Source organism: Pinus tabuliformis, chromosome 2_1 (genome assembly GCF_031772625.1).
Source record: "Pinus tabuliformis cultivar Carrire ecotype Pingquan chromosome 2_1, CPIR1, whole genome shotgun sequence".
Taxonomy (NCBI): domain Eukaryota; kingdom Viridiplantae; phylum Streptophyta; class Pinopsida; order Pinales; family Pinaceae; genus Pinus; species Pinus tabuliformis.
Window position 1 is genome coordinate 507,240,632 of NC_142299.1, and position 11,067 is coordinate 507,251,698.

General features: G+C 37.2%; 1 protein-coding gene across 1 annotated transcript; it reads right to left on the reverse strand.

The window, feature by feature from the left end:
* Positions 1–8,757: 8,757 nt before the first annotated feature.
* On the reverse strand, positions 8,758–11,067 carry LOC149201186 (transportin-1-like). Its single transcript, XM_089401218.1, has 4 exons — positions 10,803–11,067; positions 9,298–9,387; positions 9,051–9,128; positions 8,758–8,904 (listed from the first exon to the last, which is right to left on the reverse strand). The coding sequence occupies exons 1-4, from the start codon at positions 11,016–11,018 to the stop codon at positions 8,758–8,760; spliced, it is 531 nt and encodes a 176-aa protein (XP_089257344.1). The 5' UTR covers positions 11,019–11,067.

Below are 11,067 nucleotides of genomic sequence, written 5' to 3' on the forward strand. Positions count from 1 at the left end.
TTTGTTGTTGTTGTTGTTTTTTTTTTTTAAATATTCGATTGGTCAAGACTAATCTCGTAATTGTGACAATTGAAGGCTACGGTGTACCGCCATTACATACAATTATAAAAAAAGAGACAAAAGCAAAACGGAAGAATCACAAATAGTTCAGAGTTAACTTTATATTTTCAGCAGACAACACAGAGTAAACACAAACAAGTGAGAAAGCAATTAATTATGTTGCTTCTGCAGAAGTGAATTTAAAAGAACAATTCCACGCGCCATTGAATCCCGTCGTTCATATTTATTTTTTGATGCTGGAAAAATACTTCTACTTATCTATAACTCTCTGTACAGAGAGCACCATGTATAACTATGTTCAGACTCAATATATAAGACAAGATTTCTTCAGTCCACCTTAACAGAGTACTCCAGCATACATACTATAAAGAGCAATTCTACACGCCATTGAATCATGTTGTTCATATTTATTTTTTGATGCTGGAAAAATATTTCTACTTATCTATTCCTCTCTATACAGAGAGCACCATTTACAACTATGTTCAGACTCAATATATAAAACAGGACTTCTCAAGTCCACCTTAACAGAGTATTCCATTATACATACTACATCCAGAAACAAAACAGAATCACATGTATTTGCATGGTTTCTACTGAGTCTGCAGATGTATTCCTGCAACAGAAACATAGGAGAAACATAATATAACATAAACTTCGATGGCTGAATCTCATGGCTTCGACTCTCACTTGGCCTCGATTGATGGAGGCATTTCCTCTTCCACATATACAGGAAGCTGAGAGTTGTGAGGGAGTGCGACACATGCCTGCAAAACAAGACAAAGCATACCCATCCAACAGGTTTTCTGTAGCCCCTCCCCATTCCAGAGCAGAAGTGGGAGAGTGTTTCCATGGAATTTATCACTGGCTTACTTTCGGTGCAGGGCAAAGATTGCATATATGTGGTGGTAGATCGACTCACAAAATTTTCCCATTTCTTGGCCATATAATCAAAATATTCAGCTTCATAGGTGGCCGAGATATTTTCCGGGGAGGTTTTCAGGTTGCATGGGTTGCCGAAAAAGATTGTCAGTGATAGAGATAGCAAGTTCATGGGCGGCTTCTGGTAGGAGCTTTTTAGACTTGTGGGGACTGAGCTAACTCCGAGCACTAGCTAACCCACAAACTGATGGGCAGACAGAGATAGTCGACAAGTGGCTAGAAGGCTATCTTAGGAATTACGTGACTGACCAACAAAGGACATGGGTGAAGTGGTTGCATCTGGGGGAACATTGCTACAATACCACTTTCCACATGTCCATTGGCGTGATTCCTTTCAATGCATTATATGGATACGACGCCCCAACTTTTGCAGACAGGATATTTGGGGACAGTCGGGCACCACTTGCCAAAGACTGGATCTAGGAAATCTAGGACATTTTAAAAGTCGTCAAGGACAATTTGCATATGGCTTAGAATCAACAAACGCTGTATGCAGACAGACACAGGGTGGGGTGCAACTTTGAAGTGGGAAATATGGTATACCTTTGTCTCCAGCCCCATAGACAGTCTTCGCTGAAAATTAAAGATAAAATTCAGATTTTACGAGCCATTTAAGATTGTGAGAAGAATAGGAGAGGTGGCCTATGAATTTGAGCTTTCGGAGGGATGTAAAATTCACAATTTCTTTCATGTCTTGTGCCTTAAAAAGACCTTGGGGCAGCATGTTATTATTTCCACAAAGCTTCCACCATTGGATGAGGAAGGAGAATTGGTCTTAGTTTTCGAGAAGATCCTAGATACAAGAGAAAGAAAGCTGCAAAGCATAACGATCAAGGAGTACCTAGTAAAATGGAGGGATTTGCCGGTAGAAGATGCTACCGGGAGGGCGAACAGGTGCTCAAACATCCTAAATTGAAATTGCTTGAGGACAAGCAATCTTGGACGGGGAGGACTGTAATGACCCCGACCCTTTTTGTGTTGAAGAATGTAACTAGGTTCGGTCTTCATAATTGTACTTGAAGTCAAAATGTGATATATATTTTCAAAAGAAAAGCAAAAAGAATTTTTATTATTATTGAATCGTTAAAGCATGGGTTTCATGCTTGGGTCAACTGTCATAGGTCAAGCCTCCATTGTAGGTTTAGGATTGTTTATTTGAGTCAAAGTCATTTTGTTGATTCGTCAAAGACTCGTCCATTAAGTCTCCTTTTTGTCGATTTCAAATAAATCATCATCAAGTTGGCTACATTTAAATGAATTGAAGTTGGCCCCAACATATACGGAGACACAACCCTTCAATGAAGTCACGTCGACTTATTTTATGCGAAACAACTATATATACAAGCCTAAGGTTTTCGCATTATCTAACCACAGAAGTTCGAGTTAAATCACAAAGATAATCTCGTTAAAGATAGGTGCGGAAATCATAGTGGACAATTTCGTGCTACCACAACTTCGGGCTATTACAATGACCATAGTTTCGGGCTATTACAATGATCACAGTTTTGGTGCCATTACAGTCTCGCTGCTATCACAGTTTTAGTGCTATCATATTTTGGTGCAAACACAGAGATGAAGTCTCACCACAGTGCCACAGTCTTGGTGAAATCTCAGTAAAGGATTTCGGTGCCATGTTACCATAGGTCTCGATTATAGTGGTGAAGATCTCAGTATTTTTACAGTGATGAAATCGTGATGAGGTCTTGGTGCATTATAGTGATGAGGTCTCGGTGCAACTACAGTGATGAGATCTCAATGTAATTACAATGATGAGATCTCGGTGCAATTAACAGTGATAAGGTTTTGATGCTAACACAGTGACAAGTATTCAATGCAAACACAATGAAAGGAAGTCACTACTCAGAAGAACAATCAAGGATGACTTGATGGAGGGAGTCTCTAGTCTAGGTTGTAAGGGTCTTGGTTGTCTCATCTTGAATCTACTGAAGGAAGAATTTTGACCGGGTTTTCCCCTAGAGTGGGGTTTTTCCCTGGCTGCGTGCCTACATCTTGTGTCCTCTTCTATTTGTTGCTTGGCATTAGTCTTGATGATAAGAAAAGATAAATCAAAAGAACTAATAATAATAACGAAAACATCACAAGATAATGTCATAATAAGAGAAATCATTTAACTGCCACACTTTGGATTTCTCAACACTTAGGACTTTGGTCCGCTAGCCTAAAACAGTAATAAGGGGACTTAAATTGCGTAAGGAAACTTTATAAAACTGAAAAAGGAGAAAGAGTAATATTTCCTAGGCAAGTTAGAAGTCACTTTAACTTTATAAAGTGAAATATCATAAAGTGACTTTATAAAAGTGAATTTAATAAAAAGGGAAGGTGAAAAGGCAACCCTAAACTCATAAAAGAAGGAAAATGAGGAGACTCTCATCATTCGTGCATTTGTGACGTTGGAGTTAGAGCTCTTGGAGAGAGGTTTGAAGGAGAAGCATAGGGTTTTGGAACCCTAACCGCCATAACAGACTTTGGTGTTGAAAGTAGACACCCTAGTTTGAATTTTGGAGTGAAGTCATTCAAATTTCACCACTAAGATTCAATGGAGAACAAGATTTCAAAAAATTATTGAGGTATTCTTGTGTTATCATTTGATTTTAGAAGCTTATTGGGTATTCTCTATATCACTTTTGCATATGGAGGAACTACCAACAATCTGAGCCTTGGAGGTTGAAGTTTATAGTGAGTATAGAGGCCGAGCTTATAGTTGTTCCTATTGTGGTGGCTGGTTGAAAGAAACAATGGTTTGATTCAGTTTTTTAAAGCAGCTCGAGTACCAAGTTAGAGTCACTCTTTTACCTCCATGCTGGACGAGTTTCCATGTGCCTGGGCAGCATATTAGTAGCATAATTGTAGGCAGTCATTGTGGGGCCTATTTAATGTCATAACCAGACTATATACTTTCTTTTTGAGCAGCGTATTAGTAGCTGGGTTGTTCGTGGCACCTGGAGAAGCTCAAACGCAGTTGCAGTCAGGACATTTTCTCTTCTAGCTGAGCGCAAAGCTGTATATACTAGCATTTGCACCAGATGTTGCAAAGAAAACGCCGTAAGGCATAATGTGCGGAAATCCATTATCCATGTAGTGTGTGCATTATTCAACAAGGTGGATCTCTCTAAATTTGTTGCAAACATTTATGTTGTTGCATTGCTAATTTATTTAGAATCTACTACTACCTCCTCTTCTTGGAATATTAAATTTCTTATCACCCCATGATGACAATCCCTCTAATTATTGGCATCACAATTTTTGCACTTTAGTGGCTTTACCTTCAACCTAAAGAAACATGAATTTAAGTCACTCAATTAAAAAGAAATTGCTAAATTGCTATTTATCAGATTTTGAGTAAAAACAATTAATAACTCATATTTACAACACTTTAAATATTTACAACCTATTAAGTCTTGTATTTATAACTCATATTTATAACCCTTTAAAATGAAACTAACTATCTATATTTTTATTAATAATAAAAAGAATCTTCTTTATAAATCTAACACTCACATGCTACTCCTATATATTTATCTTATATTTAATATTGAGTGTCCATCAATTGAATGACAAGATGAAAGCTCAACTTAATTGCACATTTTTGAACTTCTTTGTGGGAATTCATGTCCCATTAATTTAATGGCAAATTGAAGTTTCAAATACAACACACATTTTATACCAGATTCAGAGAGTTCATGAACAAACTTTCAAGGTTTTAATGGATCTAGGTCATTTGTATTTTCTCTCATATTCTGGGTCGTTTGTATTTTCTCTGATGTTGACTATACTAGCAATTGTCCCAAAAGGTACAAACCTTAATGTCCTTTTAATGATCAAGCCTTATGTGAAAACAATCATATTGATGCACTAGTGTACATTGATTTGTTACATTTGTCTTGGTCTATAATAGAGGTGTAACAAATATGCATTGCAAGGTATGTTGAGAATTTGGTTATCTAGTAAGCTTAGAGTCATTGTTGAGTCATTATCTTTACCATCTCAGGAAGAAGAAGAAGAAGAAGAAAAGCCTATTGAAATGAAAAAGAGCCCTAAAAAGTATTAGGATCCATGGGTCATTTTTTTGCATCATGTAGCAAGATAACATGGCTAATTGATTATGCCACATGAAGAATTAGCCTTTGCCAATATTTAGGCTTATAACTAGGTGATTTTTTCTACTAATATTCTTATACCAATTTACCATGATAATTCTATTCTAAATTAAAACATTGTTTGCAGGCTATCGCGGGAGCTGAGCGTTTTCTCCCTGAAAATATACCTTCAAGGTTCCTTAGGTGGATAGCAGAGCTACTATACTTGACATTGGCAGTATCCAGTAGTTTTTCTAGCCCAAAATCTGCTATGTATGGCTCCATGTCAAAGCCCAGAAGGATGTTGCTTGGCTTAATATTTGCATGAACAAACTTCCTTTCATGTAAATAAGCCAGGCCTCTGGCTACTCCCTTTGCAATTTCAATCCTGGCCAACCATGGCAGATAAAAGGGAGATTTTGATGACCATCCTGCAAGATTGGAGAGATATAGCGTTAGTCAAAGGATCTGAAAAGGATAGGCCACTAAGAACCTTAGAAGCTGAACAAGATGATTAAGATTAGCATGCAACAAGAGGAGAATAACAATTCAAACCCTACATGATAATGGACTCCCTTTTGCAATGATTACAAAGAACTGGATTTGGTTATCCAGAACGCTGAAATTGAAAAGGAATCAACACTCTTTGATAAGCAATACTCTTTGATAAGCAAGGAAAGCATTATACTCGACCTCAGGGAACTCAGTGGGCAAAATTATCAATAACTAGTTATAACAAAATACAGAGAACCCAGTGAACAAAATGACAAATATCCAATTTAAATGAACCACAGAGAACGTGGTGATAAAAAAGATAAATATCCATCTTAAAGATAAAAGAGAAATGAAATAAACTGCAACATATCCTTGAAACAAAACAAAAGGGTTGATATATATTCTAAAGAAGAGAAAACAGGGATAGACTCTGCAAAATCCAATAATACGGTATAATGGACCTGTTCAATATATAACAGCAGAAACATTCCATAGAAACTTATATAAATGCTGCAGCCAATTGTTCTCTAGCTAAGTAAGAAGATGTTATGTAGAATAAGATACAAATACAAGCACATGGTCACTTGTCTTATTTCATGGTCTTCCTAAGAAGGCTTATGAAGGAAGTTGTGTAGCACTCTCATGGTTTTGATAGATTATCATTTGTTGCTGAGATGAACATGTATATATAAATATTCTAACCTAAAAAAGGAGCAGTTTCTTCTTTGTATATGTAAACTATAGCTGAACCAATAAATCTAATTTTCAATATTGATTTGCATCAATTTCTTTTGGTCCAACCAGCAATTAAAATCCATCCCCTGCCACTGCAACAATAATACACCATATATCACCTTCCCATTAAAACTGAGAATGAGCTGCAAGTAAACTGTGAGAACGCGGATGCCTCATAAGCATGGAGTTAAGTTTGATCCCTGAGTTTTGCTACAATCCTCAACTGTAGAATACTGAAATTTTTAAGAAGACTCTAGAGATTTCATAAGCAGCTGAGTTGACAACAGAGTTTGTCTGAGTCCCAATCATAGAGGTGTCTATGTCAGTTATGGCAATGTCTAAGTAGAGTTGTTGAATACGGAATGTGGGTGTAAGTCCTCATCTCTGTCCAACTTATGTCAAAGCAAGGATGATACATAGGAAGAAAGAATTGGTTAATCGGTTGTGGATGATGGCATTTTTTCTAGAAAATGCAATGCCTCCTTCATTGATGGTCTCTTTTGAGGGGAAGCAGAAGCACAATTCAATGCAATCCCCACAGACACTGAGATTTCTTCCCTTCCTTCAACCTCTGGTTGAAGAGTAGGATCTATGATGTGCAAAAGGCGATGCTTGTCATTAACAAAGTTTTGACCGCATGCTGTAAAATCCTTATCTGAAGGTGGCTTCCCAGTAAGAATTTCCAGAAAAATAACCCCAAAGGAATAAACATCCCACTTTTGGTTGTGTTTGAGATTTTTCAATGCCTCTGGGGCCTGGTAAGGAGATACAAAGTTCTTGGATGTGCCTGGACTGCTCAGCAAATCAGGTGTTGTTTGTGGGCTATGGCAGGAGCCAGTGGAGCGTTTTCTCCCTGAAAATATACCTTGAAGGTTCCTTAGGTGGATAGCAGAGCTACTATACTTGACATTGGCAATGTCCAGTAGCTTTTCTAGCCCAAAATATGCTATGTATGGCTCCATGTCAAAGCCTAGAAGGATGTTGCTTGGATTAATATTTGCATGAACAAACTTCCTTTCATGTAAATAAGACATGCCTCTGGCTACTCCCTTTGAAATTTTAATCCTGGCCAACCATGGCAGATAAAAGGGAGAGTTTGATGACCTTCCTACAAGATTGGAGAGATATAGTGTTAGTCAAAGGATATGCTTGTCATTAACAAAGTTTTGACCACATGCTGTAAAATCCTTATCTGAAGGTGGCTTCCCAGTAAGAATGTCCAGAAAAATAACCCCAAAGGAATAAACATCCCACTTTTGGTTGGGTTTGAGATTTTTCAATGCCTCTGGGGCCTGGTAAGGAGATACAAAGTTCTTGGATGTGCCTGGACTACTCAGCAAATCAGGTGTTGTTTGCAGGCTATGGCAGGAGCCAGTGGAGCGTTTTCTCCCTGAAAATATACCTTCAAGGTTCCTTAGGTGTATAGCAGAGCTACTATACTTGACATTGGCAATGTCCAGTACCTTTTCTAGCCCAAAATATGCTATGTATGGCTCCATGTCAAAGCCTAGAAGGATGTTGCTTGGATTAATATTTTCATGAACAAACTTCCTTTCATGTAAATAAGACATGCCTCTGGCTACTCCCTTTGAAATTTTAATCCTGGCCAACCGTGGCAGATAAAAGGGAGAGTTTGATGACCTTCCTACAAGATTGGAGAGATATAGTATTAGTCAAAGGATCTGAAAAGGATAGGCCACTAAGAACCTTAGAAGCTTAACAAGATGATCAAGATTAGCATGCAACAAGAGGATAATAACAATTCAAACCCTACATGATAATGGACTCCCTTTTGCAATGATTACAGAGAACTAGATTTGGTTATCCAGAATGTTGAAATTGAAAAGGAATCAATACTCTTTGATAAGCAATACTCTTTGATAAGCAAGGAAAGCAATATACTCGACCTCAGGGAACTCAGTGGGCAAAATTATCAATAAGTAGTTAATATCGATTTGCATCAATTTCTTTTGGTCCAACCAGCAATAAAAATCCATCCCCTGCCATTGCAACAATAATACACCATATATCACCTTCCCAAGTTGCGCCTCAATGTCAGCTAAGAGTTTTTCCTAGCTTCTAAGAAGCTACTCACTTGAAATAGAACTCTGGTATTTCACTTTCTGACTGGAATAGCAGAGCTCCTGAATTGAGGATGCAACTAATAGCAGTTACAATTCTTGAAGATAAACAATCCGCAGAAATTCATCTTCAACAGCCAAGGCAATTTGCAAAGCTCAACATTTTGTCATTTATTGGGATAGTTGATGCAGCAAAAATAGCACATGGAATAACCACACAAACACCTGTCTAACCTTAGTGTCTCACCATTCTCGTGTTCTCTTCTACAACCAATGTTTTCACTAGTTGATGATTGAACATGCACAAGATATTAATCCAACAATATAGATCTTTGTAATTTCTGCATGCACTAGGATGAAAGGACCAACGTTATACAAAGAGCAAAGATAATGGCAGATAAATAACGATAACTGACCAGTTTCCTCACTTCAGGAGCAGGATCCTGAGAAAGAGTAAATAGGCCCTGAAGATATTGATCCATTGATATTAACAAGGCCTGCATGCACAAAAATATAAACCTTAGAAACAATTAACTTTCTTATTGAATCTAATACATTGCATTTGTTTAACAGCATAAAGATATGTAGACAGTTAGACCCTGACTGTTATTTCACATTGCATTGTGGTTACAGAGAAACTTACTGTCGGCATAAACACAATAAATTGATTTACGGAGCTAAGTGCTAGTTTCCTGAGAGAAACATGAGGTGACTGGAAGAACTGCAAAGCAATTAAAAGGTTGTAAATACATTGGAGCTTAGTTGGAAGTTGAAACCAACATAAAGCATTCTCCTTTGATAATGAGTTATGCTAGTTTCCCATCAAATCCTGACAAAACAACTATGTAATGCTATCAACAATCTAGAACAAATTCTCCAATGGTATTTACCTGAAATAATCTGGGCAAGAATATATTGATAGCTCGCTCTGGTAAACCTGGCACATCAGCATCTAGTTCCTCTGGTATATCTTCACATATCTACGTGGGCAACACATTGTTATGTTCATAAATAGGCTCCCTGTTGTACAAAACCTACTACAAAGTTGTAAAAATGAATCAACACTTAGAAAGCTCATCCCCATGCATTGCTGTGGTCAAATGATTTCATATCCAATTCATTCTCTTGAAAGCAGAGATATATTGCAGCTGCCATGCACATTATGGATCTCATAAACTCCCGCAAAATATTCCCATTTCAAAACCACATCCCCCCCACCCCGCGATTTCCCCGTCCACCTCAAGCACAATCCCAATGCATTCACTATTCCTGCTGGGATAATTTCTTTCTACCCTCGCTAAAACCATTTGCCTTGTTCAAAAGTTTTTAAAATCAACAGCCAAAAACATTAAAACAAGGTTTAAATCCCATAGCATCTCTTATATATTGTTTGTTGCGTCTCTTATATATTGTTTGCTGCAACCTTTTCTACTTCTGTATTGGAAATGATAGACAAATGCCCATTACTTCCACAAGAAACTTACTTTATATGACTTTTAAAACAAGGCAATCTGAGAGAAAGGCAGACAAGTCTTAATATGTTTAAAATGGCAACCTTGAAAAAAGACAGCCCAGGATCTACTTTAAAAAAAACCTAAAATCAATTCAAATGCTTACATAACAATGTACTCTGCTTTAAAATTTGCATATTCATGATCTGTTTTTGTATGAGAAATTGTGCAACCACAAACAACACAACTAGATCATTCTTGTCACCACCTGCACATGGCAATGATCCAAATCTCACAACCTTCATGCAACTTAAACAGTTACATCTTCCATGTTAACAGGATAAAAATGTCACGACCATTCAGAAATTTCCCTCACTTCTGAAGGGTGCTATAAATGACATGATATACATGAAAGATTTTATATTATTGCTACAACATCATTAATAAAATAAAATTTCATATTCTCTCCATTATCAACTGTTCATTTCTAAGTGTGCACTCCAAAATCTAACAAACATTGGAATTGGAATTGGTTACAGTAGAAGCTGTGACCAAAAGGTTGAATATAGGTTAACGAGTTTTTTCTTTTATTTTTGGAGGGGGTAAGGGGGTGTTTCCTAAATCCTTTGGGGTTCTCAGAAATGCAAGTGTCAGCAAACGAAATCTGGGACATTATTACTCATCAAACAAGAAAATTCCATAACTACTCCACTCTCATGGCTTGATTAGAATTTAGATCTATTATTAAAAATGATAATTTCCAAAAAAGATCCAAAAGAACAAATCCAGTTTTAAATGCAGCTCTCTGAAACATAGGCAAAAGAATTTTAAACATACAACTTTGAATTCTTATGAAATACATAAAATCTGTTGAGATAAACAAAAAATATACTCTGGGAATATATTACAACAGACGGAGAGCCAAAAGTGAGACCTTGAGTTACCTTTGATAGTGCATCAAGAGCACCTTCCATATGATTAAAGTCATTGCTGTCAAAGCATTGAACCAGTGCCTGCATTAATTCTGGCCAACCCCGCACCTGTACTTGCTGAACAATAACACTGACAACAGTTCCTACCGTTGAACGGAGGTGTCTATCTGGTGCCCCCAGACAAGGTAGCAACTCTGATTTGATATATTGTTGATAAGAAGCAATCATCAGATGAAAACTTGTCCTCAGATTATTTTTCAAAAGCAGTCCTGCTGCC